A 20703-nucleotide genomic window follows, 5' to 3' on the forward strand; every position below is an offset into this window, starting at 1 on the left:
TATTGTACTTTTAGGTACAATTTTGAGGTATTTGTACTTTATTTGAGTATTTCCAATTTTCAGTACTTTTACTTGTACTCCACTACATATCGGATCAAAATGTTGTACTTTTAATCCACTACATCTATTTGAATTGATTAGAGCGTTTTTTTGCAGAAATCCTCTACTGGCAAAAAAACGCTCCATTCTCATTGAAATGCATTGGTGGATTCCACTCTAGGTATTTTGGTGTGAGGGCACCCTAACAGAGTATTTCTATATTGTAGAATTGATACATATACTTAAGTAAAAAAAAATTAGTACTTTTTCCACCACTGCCTAAAAGCAAATGAAACCAACTCCCACCATTACAAAGCCCTCCGCCTCCAAGAGGAGAACATATAGTGATAAAGAGTCCCCTCAGCCAGCTGGTCCTCAGGCTCACTGCCCCCACACACAATCTGCTCCAACTACATTATAGCTCAAGAAACAGAACATTACATTAACTATTGGCCATCTACCACAAAAACTAAAAGCAAAGTTCAATGCTTTTTGGCTCAGTACACCATCTGAGCACCAAAACTGATCAGAAACTACACAAGAGAGTGGCTGACACAGACCTGGCTGCCTAAAGTCTGATTTATACTTTGTCCTACCGTAGCCTACAGTGGTATTGTGGGGGCTGAAAATAGCAGATGTACAAGCTCACAGCGCTCACAGAGCTTGGTATTTCAGCACGTCACACTGTCGTGCGACGCCGTATAAATCAGTCTTTAGTGCAAAACACTGACAGCGCAGTGAAGTACCTCCCACAGCACCAACAGTAAGCGTCACACTGCCACACTCTGCAGGGAGAGCACCAATGGATATCGTCGTTTTCGGGTGGAAACCTTACGTGTCAAAAACCTTCCTTTTTTTGTTATTTTAAAAACAATTTAAAATTGTGAAAATAGCCGATCTACTGTACAAGCACACAACGCCTCGCACAGCGAGGTGTTGTGTGCGTTGTGTGCGTATGATGACGTAGGGCTTTAATTGACCAAAAAACATACACATGTGAAACTTGAGATACAAGGTTTCTGCCCGACAGTGACGATATGCACACATTGTGGGACATTTTGTTCTGTCAGAGGCATCTTGATTCCTCAGCTGAATCGCCAATCTCCAGAGCTATGGCTGATCAGTCTGTCCTTCTCTATTGTGCCACAACAACAGGTTGGGACCAGTCTGCAGCTTTGGAATCTGCTGCCGCCGCACAAGCACAACCGGACGCGCTTCGACTACAAAGCCTTCCCCTGCGTCATTGGCACACTGAGGAAGGCTTTGTAACTGAAACACGACCGGGTTTGTCATGTTGCCTATTTCTATAATGGAGAAAAGGAGTCCCGCACACTGTCTTCATTCACAAGACATTTATTACAACGTTTCGGTCAACATTTCGGTCGTTTTGAATGACCGAAGCGTTTTTTCTTGAGAGTGAAGACAGGGTGCGGGACTCCTTTTCTCCATTTATCACCGTCACTGTTCAGACGCACCTGTCCTTGTAGGTGTGCATAAGGACTTCTCCTCTAAGCCTATTTCTATAATAAAATAAAAAGTGTACTTTTGGAGTCCTGCACCCGGCAAGTTTTTGTTTTTGTAACTGGAGTCTATAAATGGTGCATTTATAATAGTGCTTTTTATCCAAAGCGCTTTACATGAATTGTGCATTACATTCACCCATTCACACACATTCATACACCGATGGCAGAGACAATCATGCAAGGTACCAACCTGCACATCGGGAGCAATTAGTGTGTTCAGAGTCTTGCTCAAGGACTTTTCGACACTAACTCTAAGGGAGCCCGGGTTCGAACTCTACCAGCCACTCTACCCCAATGCCACCACTTCTATGCTCAAGTCTATGCTAAGGATGGAACGATAAGCGATATTATCGTTTATCTAGTTGCCATTCTTATGGGTACCTGGGTGCATAAAACTAAATCTTTTTTTTTCAGTAGCGGTGATGATGCCTGGAAATAGAACAGTGGGGTGAAGGGTCGCTAGGCGGAACGTGGACAAGCACTGGTGTGCGTCTAGCACAGCTGGTTTGGGGGCTGTACTGTACACAGACAAAAATGGAGCAGCTGTTTTGATGTGCGCTGTTTGCAAAGAGTTTGTTTCAGGCTGTGTCAGCTCTGTCTACAGAAGAGAGGTGGAGACAGAGCAACATTTCCTGCTTCTCTTCTACTTAACTTTTGTCTTTTACATGCATGCTTTTGTATTCATATATTTTGAACACTTTCTTCACTTGAGGAAAAGGACCTCACCAGAAGGCTGTTTCTCAATTACAGGCCCTCGTAAGTATAGTAATATACTTGTACTAACACACTCACGCATGCACGTGCACGCACACACACACACACACACATACGCGCGCGCGCACACACACACACAGTGATGTTACTAGGTTTTCAATGTAATGGGTCCCGGGTGGGACCCACAGGTGGTCATTCAAATGGGTCCCAGAAAAGTTTTATGAGTCCTCAATATAAAGTTTACGTGCACAAAATGGCGTCGGACGTCGGTGGAATCAAAACTTTGATGTTTCTATCGCCTGTTTAAGACTTTCTACGTGGATTTTATTTGTGTCAACGTAGGGTAAAGTAGGATGCTTTCACCCATGAACAATGGTGCTGTCGGTGGAATGTCTTTATTTTTTCTTTTACCGCAACGCGGTAAATTATTTTAACATGGACCCCAGGACCATGACATGAATGAGTCCCTGGGTGACTTGAATGAGTTTTTGATGCGGGATGCGCACGTAGTAGGGTTACCAACCGTCCCGTAAAATACGGGATCGTCCCTTTTTTGGAAACTAAAAGACGTGTCCCGTATTGAACTGAACCGGGACGCTCTTTGTCCCGTATTTGAAGGTTGGGGGATAAATATGAATGACGGGATGATTTAATTGAGAAATGACAGCGATTCTGCCTGTCAGTGAGCTTCCACTCAGCTCTCCTCTGAGACAAGTGCTGCATCTTATTGCTGTGAGAGGCGCTGCACTGTTTGTAAGCAGCCCATTGGCTTATTAACACAGTGTTGCTAAGACACAGTCTCCACCCCCTACACAATCCCTTCCCATGGACTGTAGGTTCAGTCCACATTAAGTTGCCTGCGCAAGACGATACGAGTGCGTGCGAGCGAGCATCATACGACAGTGCTCGGCTCAGAACATTGTTTAATGTCTTTAAAAAAAACGTGTGACAGAAGATTGTGTACAAACAGATTAGACATGAATCCATGATAGATGATAGCCTAAACAACAAGGTGAAAAAGCAGGCAAGCAAGCAGAAAATAAGCCATGGATTGTATTCCTGGGAGCACTACAGTAGTCTTCTCTGCCAACTAAAGCGACCCCAGACAGGCTGGTATGTGAAATAACATAAGCATTTTGTTTTTAAAACCTAATGGTTAGTTTTTTTTTTTTCTTTTTATTATATTAATTTTATGAATTGTATTCATGTTGTTTTCATCCCATTATTGAACAGTATTATCTTTGACGCTTAGGCAATATTACTGACATTCATGCCAATAAAGAATACTGAATTGAGCTGAATTAAATAGAGAGAGAGAGAGAGAGAGAGAGAGAGAGAGAAGGACAGAGAGCAACTGGACAAAGGAAGAAATAGACTGAAAGAGAGGGAGAGAAAAACAGATAGACAGAGAAAATAAAAGAGAACTAAACAGACAGACGGACGGGTAGAGACAGAGACAGAAGGAAAGATGGAGAGAGAGAGAGAGAGAGAGAGAGAGATGGAGAGACAGAGAGAGAGAGAGAGAGAGAGAGAGAGAGAGAGTGAGAACAAAAACCTGTTGTCTGGGTACATGTTCACATGGAGGGAAGTTAAATTAAATCCGGCCTGGTCAAAATTGGAACACACCGCGCAGGCACACCTGAGTGAACTTTACAGCGAGGTTTCCACAGCGCACCGGCAATCTATTTCCTGCTGGTGTTGGGAACTGTTCGGAGTCAGGAGGTGCTGAACCAGAGCAGACGAACAACCCTATTTTAAAAAGTATATTAAGGTGATCCATGTGGATGGTGGGTGCTTCCTCTACCCCACCATATACATTCTAGCCATACATTAGTTTCCAGCAAGGCAGGGTTTGCAACTCCAACTCCAAGGTTTCTTTCCCTGAAATCCTTTCTCTGCTCAGAGTAAAGGTTAATTCGCACACGATTCAATATTAACGTAAAAATGATAAAGATGCAACATGGAGAAATATTTCCCATCAAAATGACATGAAAGTAAAAAAAAATATTGAAAATAAAGCCAATTTTCACCGAAGCAAACTGAGCATCAGCCAGTACGGGGGATATATTGCATCAAGCGTTTCCCACGATTCAAGCATTGCAATCATTATATTGCTTCCAGTGTGACTGCACCTTAACCACTTGAACTGCAGCAACCCTATTCCAGGGGGGAATTATTAAAAAAAACAGCCGGTCTACAAGCTCACAGTGCTTCACAACGTGCCGCATTGTGAGCTTGTAGATCGGCAATCCGTTCTGTACTGTTGCATCTCCCAAGTACTGTTGCAACTGAGGTCCGTTTCACTAAGACCAGGGGGTTCAAGTGGTTAAGAAATAGAGTCGTCATTTAAGTGGTTAAGAAATAGTGTGGTCATTAGAGAAGTGGAAAAGGATTTGACGGCGTTAGCACTTCTCCTCACCTTCTCCAGGTAGGTGTAGCTCCACGTCTTCCCGTCGGCGAACACCCTGGACACCAGCCGTCCCTGGGTGTCGTACTCCACCCTCTCGGTGGTGGGACCGCGCTGCAGGGCGCTGATCTGCCCGCCGCTGCTGCGCGACACGTTGACGGGCAGCAGCTTGCTGCTGGGCACCCACAGCACCGGGTGGCCCGCCGCGTCGTAGATGATCTTCAGCAGGAACTTTCTGTGGTCGTCGTAGATCTTCTCCGTGCGGAGAGTGCGGTCGTAGTCCACGGAGAGGATGTTCCGACCGTTCACCTGCCGGGATTCAGGATAAAGAATTAAGGATTATAATCCAGTGGTTCTAAAAACTTCTTCATGTCAAGGATGCCCAAAATGACACTTATTAGCTTGCACACTCCTTTTGAAAAGATATGCCAAGGAGCAAGGACCCCAGTAAGAGAAGATCTTTACGCCTCAAGCCCCAGTTTGACTTGCATTAGACTACGGACCCCAATTTAATGGCATTTCTATCTCTGGGACCGTAAAGTAAAAACGATGTCAATTTAACTTGGTTTCATTTGTACAGTCTGTACAGACTTGTAGGGGTCCATTTGGTGGGGACCCTTTGGAACTCCCTCAAGGACCCCTGGGGGTCCACGGACCCCAATTTGAGAACCGCTGTCATAATCTGTTCAAATAAAGGGTTGGAGGTTGATACAAGAAGTGGATTGGAGGGAGGTTATGAGCTTAGCAGCAGTGGAAGTCGCTTTCTGCACTTTATATTGTTCATTTACTTGTATTTTATATCACGTATATTGTCTGCATTTCTTTTGTTCCATTCTTCTACTGTGAGCATCTGTTTTATGTATGCCAGGTTATTGGGGCAAGTAAGTCGCAATGATTAAACCTTGCACACCCAAGGCTGCAGAGCACTTGAATGCATTAAAAAACTAGAGTTACATTAAATACAAATAAAAAAGAGCAACTTGAAACAGGGATACATTTGGAGAGGTTCACATATTCTTTCTGTGGCAGTGTTTTAAAATGCTGTGAGCTCTTACTGCCCTGTGGACGTCAAAGAGAGATTAACAGCCCCCATTGCTGGCTTCATTAGACACTCTGGCAATCGCTCAGGTGCGCTTAAATCACACCCCGACACCCGCAACCCCCCTTAAATTTACTGGAGACGAAAATTGCTGTGAGGCAAAGTAACTACCCCAGTTAAGTTCATAAAGCAAACCATCAATCGAACAGACAGTTTCTGGGGAGGGGTATATACGACGTGAAGTAATATACAGTGCAGGAAATATTGATATCCCCATTATATGCAAGTTTAAATGTTTATATGACCCATAAAGGCCCAGGGGAAGACAGGGGGGGAGAAAAGGCAGGTTTAACGCAGTACTTTTCTTCACCTTCAAAGGCAGGAGACTTTTGGTAAGTGACTTTACAGTACCATGGATGCATGAAGTTTTAATGTGGTTGGCAGTAGATAAAATAGTAGCAAAAACAAACAAAATAAAAACTAAACGCCAACCCTAGCAATATTAACCACTTTAAACCTGGCGTCCCTATTTTGAGAAAATCTATTTCATCATCATCATCATTAAATAATTTAAAAATAGCTAAAACAATGCTGAAACTGCTGTGTTGTGAGATTTTAGATTAGATTAGATTTAGATTTTTTTATCTATCATATTGTCACTGTCGCGCAGAAACCTTGTATCTCCAGGTTTCAAATTGGTATGTTTTTTTTCGTAAAGTAAAGCCCTGCTTCATCACATAGTACAAGATTATCGCACAAATCTAGTGAAAATAGTAGATCTACACGCACGCAACGCCTCGCATCGTGAGGCGTTGTGTGCTTGTAGATCAGCTATTTTCACTATTTTAAATCATTTTTAAAATGATAATTACAAAACGAACGGTTCTGGACATACAAGGTTTCCACCCGACAACAACTATATGATGAAATATATAGGGCTTGAAGGGACATGAAACCCTAGACTGAATGTCTAGTTTGTTTTCCAGTTCAGGTTAAAAGAGAAGAGGACAATCTCAAGACAAGTGTAACTAGACTTTACTTGGATCTCACAACAAACGAAAATCCAGCAAAGAACGAACAAAGACAGTCTTTATAGTCTCTGTCGGGTGGAAACCTCATATGTCACGATTCAAACTCCATAAAGCGGCAGACCTAAGCTTGTGTAACAAGTGCAACTCATTCCTTTCAGGCTGGCCAGGGGGAGGCAGTATAGAGACCAGGATTACTGCATGTGTTTCGTGAGGGTACCTAACCTAGGACAGTGGTTCTCAACCTTTTCAGGCTGCGACCCCCAAAATAATCATATTTGAACTGGGGACCCCACCACCTTGCACAAGCATTTGGAGGAGTTGGCCTTACATTTAGTTTAACCCAATCTATTCCATTGTGAAAATGGCCGATCGACATGCTCACAACGCTGCCTCTAATTTTTGACAATTTGACCAATGTCTGACTAAAGTACTAAAACATTTCTTTAAAGGAGTAGTTCACCCCCAAAATGACTTTTTTTCTATTGATTACTCATGCCATGGAGACTAGAGTTCAATAATATTTTTAGTTTTTTGTCACATTCCTAAGACAAAAATGTGATAACAATAAATTTACCCCCATTCGTTCCGGATGGGGACCCGTTTCGAAACGGGTCCCCATCCGGAATCAATGGGGGGTAAATTTACTCGAATCAAATTTTTGTCTTAGGAATGTAACAAAAACCAAAAAATATTATTGAACTCTACTCTCCATGGCATGAGTAATCAATAGAAAAAAAGTCATTTTGGTGTGAACTACTCCTTTAAAGTCCTTAAATTGTCACTTTAGAAATGTTGGTTTGTTTACTGTTGAGTGAGAAAACAATGTTTCACATGAAGTTAATCATCTGGGGGTTGAGAACCACTGCACTAGGGGACACAGGGAGAACATGCAAACTCCACACAGAAAGGCCCTTTTGCCAAACCCACCAAGGGTACAGTTAGTATGACCTTGGTTCTTGATATTTTTCCATGTCACAGCAAAAAAAACAAAAAAAAACAAACAAAAAATATCTCACTCTGAGCTTGCGGCCGAACACGATGACCTTCCCCCTGGCCTGCTCCTTGCGGAAGCGCCACTCCACCAGGTTCTGCCCGCTGTCTCCCGGCAGGCTCATGTTGCGGCGGGCCACGGTGGGGTTGGCGGCCCCCGCCAGGATGTGGGGCTCCGTCTGGTAGTGGGTGTCCATGCCGTTGGCGTAAGTGATCCTCAGAGAGTTGTCCACGCCCACCTGGTAGCTGCTCCTGCACTGGTCTGGAGAGACGGAAGGCATGAAGCAGAAGGGCAATTAAAACCCATTTAGGCCTAGAATTATTGAATGCTTTAACCGGTGAAAAATAGCAGATATACAGGCTCACAGCGCGGCACCGAGTGCCGCGCTGCGAGCACTCGAGCACTCGGTGCAGCGCGGCACTCGGTGCCGCGCTGCGAGCTTGTAGATCTGCTATTTTTGGAAAAAGTCGTGAAAATGTGTGCAAATCTTTGAATATATGTATTTTCAAAGCGAACGTTTGTAACTCAAATTTTGCTTCTGGGGGGTGCCTGGAACTAAATATTTTGAGATGGGGGTCCATGGCCAAATATAATTTTTGGGGTCCTTCTCATGAAAAAGTTTGAGAAACACTGACATAACTAAGCTCCATTTAAGTGAAAAGGACCTTTTCTTTGACGATGGCTGGCCAGATTGCTGACATAGAAACATAGGGTTTTTCAAAAAACCTTAGAAGGATTCAAAAGAAACTGATAAAATCAGGTCAAAATTCTAATTTTCACGATTTTTTCAAACATAGCAGATCTACAAGCTCACAGCCGCGCTGTGAGCTTGTATATCTGCTATTTTTCAATAGTTAAAGCATAAAATAATGATACACAATATGTGTACCCGTTCTAAATGGGTTAAAACACAGCATAATGGGTAATTATGTGGAGGAATCCGTTATTAACGATCCTGGGGGATAATTGTGCTAAATGACTTTGAAGGCACTTGTTTCAAATTGGAGCGTTTTCGGATCAAAAGGACCGAAACTGAAGTGTCTATAGAAGGGGAAAATGGGCCATCTGGATGTTGAGCCCCACATAAAACCATTTAGACATCCAGCAGTGGTGTATTTGTCAGTCATTTCTTTGTGTATTTAAAGCCTTACTGTGCAGCTTCTTTTCAATGAATAAAATGTCATTTTAAGCACTATCGGATCAAATCCGGGGTAGAAGAGGAAAGTGACATAGTGCTGCTTTAAGTTATTTGTCATATCTGCATTTTGAAAGCTATTTTGAGCAATTTGAAAATTCAAAGGTTTTCTATTTATGAACTGTACTGTATGTTCCAATGTTCAATGTCAAAAATCGTAATTGTTTGTACGGTATGACAATCGTCAACAAAATAATTATGATCATGACAGCCAGCCCTAGTCTATACTTATATAGGGATGGGAATGGGTACAGTTTTGAGGTATTTGTACTGTACTTTACTTGAGTATTTCCAATTTTCAACTCCACTACATTTATTTGAAAACTTTAGTTACTATTTACTTTGTAGATTTTGATTATTATCACAAAACATACAGAAACCACTTCAGTCCTATATACATTTCGGACATTTGAAAAATAGCCGAAGCTCACAATGCGTTGCGATGCGAATCAATTGAATCAGTTTAGAGCCATGCGAACATTGAATTCCAGTTTACTTTAGAGCCGTGCACACATGAATTTCAGTTCAACAGTTTAAATGTTTGATTAATGCAAGCCTCTGGACTATGAGGTGGTGGCTGGGTGGTGGAGGCAAGCTGTGCCAGCAGCAACAGCATGTGGCAGCAAGGAAAAGTAGAACTCCAGTGTAGGAGGGAGCCATATTTAAACGGATCGCCTATTGAGGGAAAGAGGTGTGATTGGCATGTAGGCAAGCGTGGCTGATTGAAAGCAATCAGCAGAATGACAGCTGATTACCCGTGCCCTGCATGAACTAACGCAATGCCTCATTTAGACTCCATCTTGTTTGCCTTTATTGTTGAACCGAAGAACAAAATGAATGTATACGTAGTTACGTTATTAGTTAACAGACCCTTGCAAACGCCTGATGGCTGAGAATTTTCACAATCACAGTGGAGCAGTAGTTCAACAAGCGTGCCGTGAAGAACAGGACTTGTTGTAGCTGCAACGCCTGGGAGGACGGCAAGTTGTGTGTGTGTGTGTGTGTGTGTGTGTGTGTGTGTGTGTGTGTGTGTGTGTGTAAGGGGTCATCGCCATGCTGGCTTGTGGTGGACAGTTTTGTCAAAATCAAATCTTTGCCACAGACACCCAAAATGACTAGACAATAATATTACCAGAAACACTTAAAGAGCTATGTAGCCCCGAATGGCCATAACACGTCTGTGGGATGGCCCTTACGGGTCCATTTGGTTCCATTTGTACACTCTCAGAGTCATGGGGGTCCTTGCAAATGAAACATTTGAGAACCAATAGTATTAGTGCATCACGATGCGTTGTGAGCTTGAAGATCTACTATTTTTGGGCAAATGTTCCACCCCAGGATAATGGATTTTGATTATCGTGATAATATCGTAAATCGTGATTTCTTTTGTCACAATAATCGTGATATGACATTTTCATATTGTCCCATCCCTAGTCAGACATATTCTGAATCTGAAGAAAACCTGGAGACCTGACATTCAGTAATTGGGTCTTATGACCAAAATAAGAACATTGTAATGGTTTGTGTAAAAGAAGATCTAAAATGTGCCACGGACTGGACCAAGTACTTGCCAAATTGATTGATTGAATGAGTATTTTATTAGACAAAAATGGAGCACAAAAATTGAGAAATGTCTGTGTACGGACACAATGATGACCCCTGGTGTGTGTGTGTGTGTGTGTGTGTGTGTGTGTGTGTGTGTGTGTGTGTGTGTGTGTGTGTGTGTGTGTGTGTGTGTGTGTGTGTGTGTGTGCGTGTGTGTGTGTGTCCTACCCTGAGCCAGGGTGTAGAAGGCACGGATGGTGGAGGTGTTGGTGGTGATGCTGATCTCCTCCTCGCTCAGTGAGCTCTCGATGTCCACGGTCAGAGCGCTGTACAGGTCCGTGTACAGGTTGTTCACCATGCCAGTGGGGAAGGTCACGTTCATTAGCCTCCCGTCACTGTCGTAGCTGCGAGGCGGGAGAGGAGAGAGGAAGACAGGACATTCAATTATCACCAATCTTTAAAACATCAAGACCTGAAATTATTTGATACTTTAGCTATTGAAAAATGGCAGATCTACAAGCTCGCAGCACGGCACCGGGTGCCGCGATGCGAGCTTGTAGATCTGCTGTTTTAGAAAAATCGTGACAATTGTGCAAATCTTTGAATATATACATGTATTTTTTTTTTACATTTTTAACTAAAATCTTTGCTTCTGGGGGGTTAACGACATATTTTGAGATGGGGGGTCAGCGTACTGTATACATATAATTTGGAGGATCCTAGACAGGAAAAGTTTGAGAACCTTGCACTGATCATATAGAAACATACGTTTTTTTCAGAAAATCGTTGGATTTACCTAAAATGTCTTCAAAATCCTAATGGCTTTCTGAAAAACGTATGTTTCTTTATCTGTGGTGCTCAAAGTTTTTTTTTAATGTCAAGGACCCCTAGGATTACACTGTATGTATTTGGCCGCGGACTCCCATTTCAAAATACTTTGTTCCAGGGACCCCCAGAAGCAAAGATTTGAGTTACAAATGTACACTCTAAAAGAAAATATATTTAAAGGTTTGCAAATTTTCTCACAGTGTTCACGGATGCGTTCTCGGTCTTGATTGGTTAAACTTAGTGAATGAGACCGTTCTCTTTCCCTGTAATTCAAATGTCAAATGTCACTTGGAAAAGCAAAAGAAAATGATTTAGAGGTTGACTGAAGAGGCTGCCACATCAAAGCACAGTGTTCATCAAACACGAATACATGGTGTCATCAGCTGTCAATTTCAAGATTAAAAACACACACTCGTGACGGTCATTTACATTCTACATTAATTCAATTTGGAAGATTGATGTGTCATTTCAGTGTCATTGACTGGGGGGGCTGTTGCGGTTGCTACCGTGTCATGTATAATTATCCTTAATGTTACATAACTGTTTCAAACTGAACTACTGCATTTCCAGATAACATTCCAGGTGGTACGGGGCGTTATGGCCCAGTCATTTACTTAGATTGTTAGTTACTATTTTATCCCCTTTTGAATTTATTTTGAATGTAGAAGTACTCTGTTACAAGTAAAAGTCCGTATTTCAAAATGTACTTGACAAAGGCTAAAGCCACACCAAAGTACCTACAGTATGTATGAGAGTGGATTAGCCATTTGCCAATGCATTTCAATGAGAATGGAGCGTTTTCATGCCAGTAGAGGATTTCAGAAAAAAAAAAAAAAAAAAATCCATTCTCATTGAAATGCATAGGCGGAATGGGGAATCCAGCCAAAAAGTACAAAAGTATTGGTATGAAAATGTGGTTAAGTACCAAAAGTAAAAGTACTCATTAGGCAGAATGCCCCTTTTAAAATGTATCGCGATGCATTTTGAGTTTGTAGATTGTCTATTTTCAAATGTCCAAAATGGATACAGTATAATGGCTGATGTGGTTAATGTGTGTTTTGTAATATAAATCAAAATCTACAAAGAAACTAGTAACTAAAGTTTTCAAATAAATGTAGTGGAGGTAAAAGTACAGTATTTAGATCTGAGATGTAGTGGAATAGAAGTATTGGAAATTGGAAATACTCAAGTAAAGTACAAACACCTCAAAATTGTACTTAAATACATTACTTAAGTAAATCTACTTAGTTACTTTACACCACTGATTACATCCCAGGTGGTACAGAGCGTTACGGTCCAGTCATTTGCTGAGGTTGTTAGTTTAATTACTATTTATTTCCCATTTTATTTCTTTTATTGAATGCACATAAATCAATTCCACATGATATAATCAGGACTTTATGTTCCTTCGCTTCAGCCATCTGACCTCTGGATAATTTATGGATATTATAAGATATAGGTTTAATAAAATACTGCAAAATTAAAGCCATACTGTGTAAGATGCCCAACTAGTGGTCATTAGCCCTATAGCAAACCGCGGTCGCGTCCGCGTCTTTCGGACGTTTTTCGTACCTTCAGACCCCCGCGTCTGCCTCCACCTCGCTGAGATCTATCTTTTAAGGGGTCCCTTGTTCCTGTGCGTTCAGTAATTCCAGAGATACGGACTCCTTCACCCTGCCTGGTAGGCGAAATTACCTAGAGAAGGGATGGTACAAACGGGCGACAACAAATATGGCTGCCATAGCGACCCCACTTCAAGATGCGCTGTGATTGGCCGGCAGTTGTATAACCCTCGCTGTGATTGGCCGGTAGTGTGATGACGCAATTTTGGCGCGAGATCCGGTCCACGGCAAGGATCTCAGTTTACATACAGAGAAGGCTTTACAGGCTGAAATTCACGGCGTGGATCTTCTAAAACTTTTGTGATTTAATAGTTAGGAGAATTTTAAGATTTGTTTTATAAAAAAAGTTACATAGTACAACTTTAAGGCATCCCTTTGGGTTATTACAGACCTAACAGGGCTCGCTTTACAGATGGGAGGCAATTTCTTTTTAATTAGGTTTCAATTAATTGTGCGCCCTAAAGCGGTAGGCAGGTAAGTAAGGATAGCAATTATAGACTCAACACACACACACACACACACACACACACACACACACACACACACACACACACACACACACACACACACACACACACACACACACACACACACACCCCCACACACACACCCCCACACACACACACACACACACACACACACACACACACACCCCCACACACACACACACACACACACACACACACACACACACACACACACACACACACACACACACACACACACACACACACACACACACACACACACAGTCTTTTCACCTCCAAGTTTTATTCACTTGATACTGTAAAATATAGCTGTCTAAATAGGTTGACAATCCAGTGCCGAACTAAAGTGGAAGTTCATTAAATATAAAACCTAGAACTGGAAGCTCGACTCCGGGTTCTCCTTCAAACAACCATGAAGGACATTCCACAGAGTTCTATTCGTTCTAAATATCAATGTGCATGATAAGGCACTGTAGATGCAGAGGTTAAAACTGTTTTAAGGCACTGCAGTGCAGCACGATTTAACCTTACTGCCCTGGTGACCCCACAAGAACATTACAAATAACCCACCAGTGGCCATGAGGATATTGCAAGTGGGCCAACTAATTGGCACATTTTAATAATATTATTATCTTTAGTTTTTTCTATTGTACATAATTATATATTTTTCATATTATAAAAGAAAAAGAATTATGTTAAAAATACAAATCTTTACAACTGATACCGATACATAGGGACGCATTACGCTATGTAATGAGTATCAATAAGTACTTAAAGTCAAAATGATTGAAAATAGCAGATCTACAAGCTCACAATCTATCTATTTTCAAATAGCTAAGGTATAAAATTGGGCTTAAGTAGTTTATGTATGTTTTATAATTTTATAATGTATATCTGCAAAGTAACTAGTAACTAAAGTTTTCAAATAAATTTAGTGGAGTAAAAGTACAATATTTCATTTGGATTCAAGATGTAGTGGAGTAGAAGTAAAAAGAAGTATTGGAAATCAGAAATACACAAGTAAAGTAGAAGTACCTCCAAATTGTACTTAAGTACAGTACTTAAGTAAACATACTTAGTTACTTTACACCACTGGCTGGAAGTAGGTTGTGTTGATCCGAACGAACCAACTTATAAGATTAGATCAATCTTTGGTGCTGGACTTTGACACCGATCTATCCAGATAAATGTTTTACATCTCTGATGAATGTGATATTGAAATTAGGTTTCTGTAATGCAGTTCAGTGGAGTTCGTTCTCATCCAAGTGACAAGCCCCTTAGGCCATACACAATGAAAGCTAATTCATACTTTGTTACAACAAGCGCCACTAAACGAAAATGACGTTTACAAAAAAAAAAAAAAAAACATTCAGTCAAGCGACAGGTTGTGTGATTCCTCACAGGTAGGTATGAATTGAATCAGTTACTGTCTTTCTTTTGTTATTGTATTTTGAATGACTATTGTGGTGGGAGATTTTCTTTAGATCAACGTACATAACATATACTGTATATAAAATAAAATAATACAATGGTTCTCAAAGTGGGATCTGGAGATCCTCACAGTTCCTGAGGTTCCAAATGGACCCTTGCAGGTCTGTCACTCAGAGTTATGGGGGTCGTTGAATTTAAAAGCTTTGGGAACTAATTTCGACCGTAGGGAGAAGTTAGTGTCAAAACCTCCACCTCATGTCAGTCAGTCAGTCAGCTACGCCTCATGTCACGCGCCATATTAAGTCACACTTGCAGATGAATTCCGTCCTTCTCCCTTTTATGCCCATATATGGAGTTCCCTGATGTCATCCATATTAAACCCATATATCGTCACTGTCGGGCAGAAACCTTGTATCTCCTAGTTTCAAATTTGTACGTTTTTTCGTAAAGTAAAGCCCTGCTCCATCATAAAAGACTGTCGCACAAAACTAGTGAAAATAGCAGATCTACAAGCACACAACGTCTTGCGGTGCGAGGCGTTGTGTGCTTGTCGGTCAGCTATTTTCACTAGTTTAAATCGTTTTTCAAATAATAACTAAAAAAGGAAGGTTTTGGACATGCAAGGTTTCCACCCGACAGCGACGATATGGAGATCGCCCTTAGGGGGCGTCTTCCAGGTATATCAACTAAACTCAAAGTACTCACTCGTAGAACGTTGTCCAGCCAATCTCGGAGGTCTTGGTGGCCAGCAGCCCGTTGTTACCGTGGTAGGTGAGGAGCACCAGTTCCAGCCCCTGGGCGGTGAGTGTCTTCAGGCCCCCGTTGGTCCCCATGGTCATCCAGATCACCTGGTTGTCCGGGGCCACGATGCGGACCGGCATGCGACTGGCGTCCCGGCGGATGCGCAGGGTGTTGCCGCTGCTGTCCGTCACCGCAGTGACGTCGTTCTCGGCACTGTAGCCGAACGTGTACTTGAAGTCCCCCGTGAGCAGGCTGGACGTGTGCTGGTGTGTCCCATTGACGTCGAACACGTAGAGCTCCTGGGTGTTAGGGTGCAAATGGTCGATTCATTCATTATTGGAAAGTTGATCATCTTATCGATTAATTGATGAACTTTTTTTAGGGCCAAAAGGAAAATTCTTATTCTTATAACATCATAACATTAACAAGCGTCAACGAGCTTCAGCTGGACACAGACACACACACCTGCCCTTTTCATTGCTTTAAGGAGTGTTTCATTTCTCTCCAAAAGCCCTTGAACGTGATGGAATATGATTAAGGATTACTGTGATTATGGTATCCTCACATTTTATATCACACACACCATACCTGTAACATAAAAAAAAGTTTTTTTCTTTTTTTCTTTTTTTTAAGAAAAGCAAAACGATTAGTGTTTAATTTAATCGAATAATTTATAAATAATCGATTTCAGATGAATTGTTAACATCTGTACCTGGGCGTCGGGCGAGGCGACCTCGTACTGCAGGCCTGCAGACCCCGAGGCGGTGGCCGTGGGCCCATTACGGGAGATGGCGCGGATGCGGATGTTCCCCAGGTCGGCCACGTACAGCGTGCCATCGGGCCCGGCCACCAGGGAGGACGGCGCGTTGAGCCGGGCGTCCTTGGCGTAGCCGTCGCCTGTCTGGTAGCAGTCGCAGTTGGCATCGTTCTTGCAGTCACAGTCGGACGGCGTGCCGGCCATGTGCGTGATCTCGCCGTCCGCCGACACCATGCGGATGCGGCTCATCTTGCGCTCGTCCGTTTCGGCTATGTAGAAGGCTCCGTGGTAGGACACGGCGATGGCCACGGCCGACTCCAGGGGCGTCAGCAGCGCCCGCTGGCCCCCGGCCACACCGTGATCCATGCCGGCCAGTGGGCAGTGGACCGGCCGCCCGGCTGCGATGCTCACCTGTGGGAAAGGTACTCCCATTTATTACTATAAGAGGCGGTGCCATGATTTTTTCCCTGCTAAAACATGATGATCAGGTTGTACGATTATACTAGGAGGAAGATATTTTCCAAAAAAGTGTACAGGATGTGTTAAAATTGTGTTTTTATGTGGCCACACGCACCTATTCATTAATTATGCCTGGTTGTCAGGTGGGTGGTGACCCAGCTGGAATTAGCCACACCCACAGTGTTGGGTGAATGGTAAAAGGAGAGGGGATGAGTTTATGATGTCATTAAATCAGTGTTTTTCAGTTGGGCCTTTTTACTCAGAGGCCTCCAGATTTCAGGAATAACTTTAAGTAGTACTTTGTTACTTTACACCACTGCTCACCTGGCCGTTCTGGGTGATGCGCAGGACGATGTTGTTGTCCAGGACGTAGAGAGAGTTGTCCATGGGGCTGACAGCCAGGTCAGTGGGCCACTCCAAGATCACCTGCACAACATTAACACATTGGATGTCAGACGTCAGTTGGTCAACCGTGAGAAAGGTCACTGTGTTCTGTCATCAGTTGAAACCATCAAGAATGACGTCCAGGTGGTGAAGTGGAAAGTTCATGCCCACCCCCATGGAGAATGAGCAGAGGTGGAAAAAGTACTTGCATATTTTACTCAAGTAAAAGTATCAATACTGCAGTATAGAAATACTCTGTTAGGCTGCACCACACCAAAGTATGGTTGCCAGCGGATCAACTCTTTTTGTGCCCGGCTGACGAAAAACGCAGAGAGCGCATTCTGTTCCAAAGCCAGTTGCGCGCCTGTCAGTCACTTCCAGAACCCTCCCCATTCCGCCTTTGACTCAACTGATTGGACAGAGGGGGAAAACTGCTCCAGCATAAACGCAAGGTCGGCGCGGCGCGCAGATATCTACTGGCATGAAACGGCCCCTTCCCATTGAAATGCATTGGCGGAATGGGGATTCCACTCTCATAGGTACTTTTACTTTGATGTGGGTGCAGCCTTACGAGTAAAAGCCTTAAAAATTCAAAATGTACTCGTTGTGCAGTGTCCCATTTCAAGTTTTCAAATGTATAAAAATATTTGGAAAATAGCAGATCTACCGGTACAAGCTCACAATGCGTTGCGAAGCCACAATGTATATAGGGCTGAAGTGGTTAATGTATGTTTTGTAATAATAATAGAAATCTACAAAGTAACTAGTACCGGTAACTAAATTTTTAAAATAATATCTCAAAATTGTACTTAAGTACAGTACTTAAGTAAACATTCTTAGTTACTTCACACCACTGATTTGTAGGCGGGAAGCATTCGTTTCTGAGATAATTTTTTGTTTAGGAATTGTGGTGGATGGACAGACTGAGCAACAAACCATCGCTAAAAGCACAGACATACAAAGTAAAGTAACAACAATCTCGTCAGGATAACACTGTTCTAATGTGAGTTGTGAGGTTGACAGAGAACCTCTGGTTTCTAAATCTAAAGTAAAGTGAATTAAAGTGTCTTATTCAAACATTAGTAAATCTCTTGGCTTTTTAAAATTAGGTGAGAATACAAAAGCCTTTCTGTGTCTTCAATCCATCACAGCGACATCTTCAAACATTCAGTGAAAGGTATCTTAATAGTCTATGGTCTAATAAAAAAAGATATTAAATATTAGACTAGAGTGCACTCTGAGTCTCCAGAATGTTTGGACGTGATAATAATATAACAATCCCTCTTTTCGCTGTCACTCATCCAGCATGCCAAAGTGTGCTTAGTATTGGTCGGTAGCGTCTCTCCAGACACTCCATGACAGGTCTTTATTCTGCAGTCTGTTGCCTCAGGGTCTTTCCGTCTGGCCTGAGTCTTGTCTTTACTGGCTCCTACCAGAGCATCTCTGCTAATGAACAATCCTCTCTGTGACATTCCAAATGCTTTGTTCTCTGATTAATCAGCAGGCATCGCAGAGCTCTGCTGACCTCCCAGAACAACACATACATACAGTTTCTCTCTCTCTCTCTCTCTCTCTCTCTCTCTCTCTCTCTCTCTCTCTCTCTCTCTCTCTCTCTCACACAAACACAGATTTTCTTGTTTTCTAAAGGAACGTATAATGTCTCCTCCAGTGGTGTAAAGTAAATAGATATATTTACAAAAGTACTGTACAATTTTGAGTTTTTTGTACTTTACTTGGGTACTTCCAATTTCCAATACTTTTACTTCTACTCCACTACATCTCAAAGGAAAATATTGTACTTTTACATTTATGTTACTATAGTTACTTTGTAGATTGATTATTATAACAAAACATACATTAACCACTTCAACCCTATATACATTTCGGCCATTTGAAAATAGCCGATCTACAAGTATTGTGAGCTTGTTTTCAAAAGATTTGTATACATTTGAAAATTGTGAAATGGGACATGCTGCATAATGAGTACTTTATACTATTATTTTGGTACTTTGAGTACATTTTTATACCGATACTTTTCATTTCCGGACTTGTACTTGTAACAGAATAATTCTATATTGTATTATTGATATTTTTACTTAAGTAATATTGATACATTTTTCCACCACTGCTCTCCTCTCTATATATGTCTGTGCATATAGCGCCTTCCGCTATCATACATCATCATTCCAATGAAATGGAAAACGTTTGGTACATGCTGCCGTCTAGACGATGTGGCTTCCTCCACCCTTTGACTTGTCACTGCTGGGGTGGCTTGTAAAGTTGGCGATCTAAGCAGTTTAAAACTTTATCCTACGATTGCACTTGTAAGTCCCCCCGGACATGAGCGTCAGCTAAACGTCTAAAATGTAAAAGCGGTTGAAGATAAAACTAATGAGAAAGCCCAAGGTCATGTGTGATGGAGCTCGAAGGGCACAGAGGTAAAGAGCCCTCCGATCCCGGTCCAATCTCATTCTCAGCAGCCAGGGCACTTTTAAAGATTCTCCTTCCAGAGAGAACCTGATTATTATTATGACGTGCCACAAACACATTCATTTTAATCTCATGAAAGCTTTTCCCTGGCTTTTATTTTCTTTGTCATTATTCCTGGGTGCCAGGTGCGAGGGTGACGGTAATGGGAAGGACAGGGCAGATAAATTCTGAGGAGGATGCGGAGGAGAGAGAGGCAGCTCTGTTGTGGAACAAACTCATTTTTGGTCTTCTAGCGCAGTGGTTCTCAACCTTTTCAGGCAGCGACCCCAAAAATAGCACTAAATAGCACTAAAATTCAACTTTCATCTGAAACGTTTCGGGTTCCTTGTGTAAAAGGAGCCCCAACCAAGAATTGAGTGCAAAAGTGAAAATACTTAGCAGAAGGTCATTTAACCCACTAAGCACTAAGAGTTGAGGCATTACATTTTGTATAACACGGTTCTATTGTGAAAATAGCATATCAACATGCTCACAACGCCTCGGCTATTTTCAAAGAAATATCATAACAATCTATCACAGCGTTGTCTGAACGAGTTCTAACATTAATGTCATGTCAGAGCCATGATTCCCTAGAACTGTGAGCGTAAACCATCGCTGCGGATGTGGCAGTAATAATGTGGGTGTGTGAGCAATATTCTGCTGGCGATGTGGGAGTTTGACTAACGAGTAACGACAGCCATGCTGTATCTAACTGGCCCCCCAAAAAATATCATTTCATTCACTCCCATGGTACATGGTTGACATCTACAGTATGTCATATGGCATTCCTCTTTTGTTTTCCCGGAAACCAAGCTCCACTCAATTGGCCATAACTATCATGGAACGGATTATCACGACGGTCCGAAGTTCTTGCTCAGATTCTCTGCTACTCCACTACATGTTTTAAAGCGATCGGTGTGTGGATCGCTGTGAAGAACAATATTCTATGATTTACAAAGGGTTAGTGAAAAGACTTGATGAATCTTGGCAGTGGCGGATAGACAATGTTTTAACTCTGGCAGTGAAAGGAGTGAAGCTTA

At 42.2% G+C, this 20703-nt stretch overlaps 1 protein-coding gene across 1 annotated transcript in view; it reads right to left on the reverse strand.

The window, feature by feature from the left end:
* Window positions 1-20703, reverse strand: part of LOC308301539 (teneurin-3) — a gene marked incomplete at its 3' end in the record, with an annotated part of 266579 nt that overhangs the window by 12370 nt on the left and 233506 nt on the right. Inside the window, exons 22-27 of the mRNA XM_080745556.1 lie at window positions 17135-17236; window positions 16307-16762; window positions 15559-15893; window positions 10713-10888; window positions 7770-8005; window positions 4696-4992 (exon numbers count right to left, since the gene is read on the reverse strand). Coding sequence (XP_080601682.1) covers window positions 4696-4992; window positions 7770-8005; window positions 10713-10888; window positions 15559-15893; window positions 16307-16762; window positions 17135-17236 — 1602 coding nt within the window. The remainder of the gene's footprint in view (window positions 1-4695; window positions 4993-7769; window positions 8006-10712; window positions 10889-15558; window positions 15894-16306; window positions 16763-17134; window positions 17237-20703) is intronic.

Source organism: Nannobrachium achirus, assembly GCF_963921795.1.
Source record: "Nannobrachium achirus genome assembly, chromosome: 17".
Classification (NCBI taxonomy): domain Eukaryota; kingdom Metazoa; phylum Chordata; class Actinopteri; order Myctophiformes; family Myctophidae; genus Nannobrachium; species Nannobrachium achirus.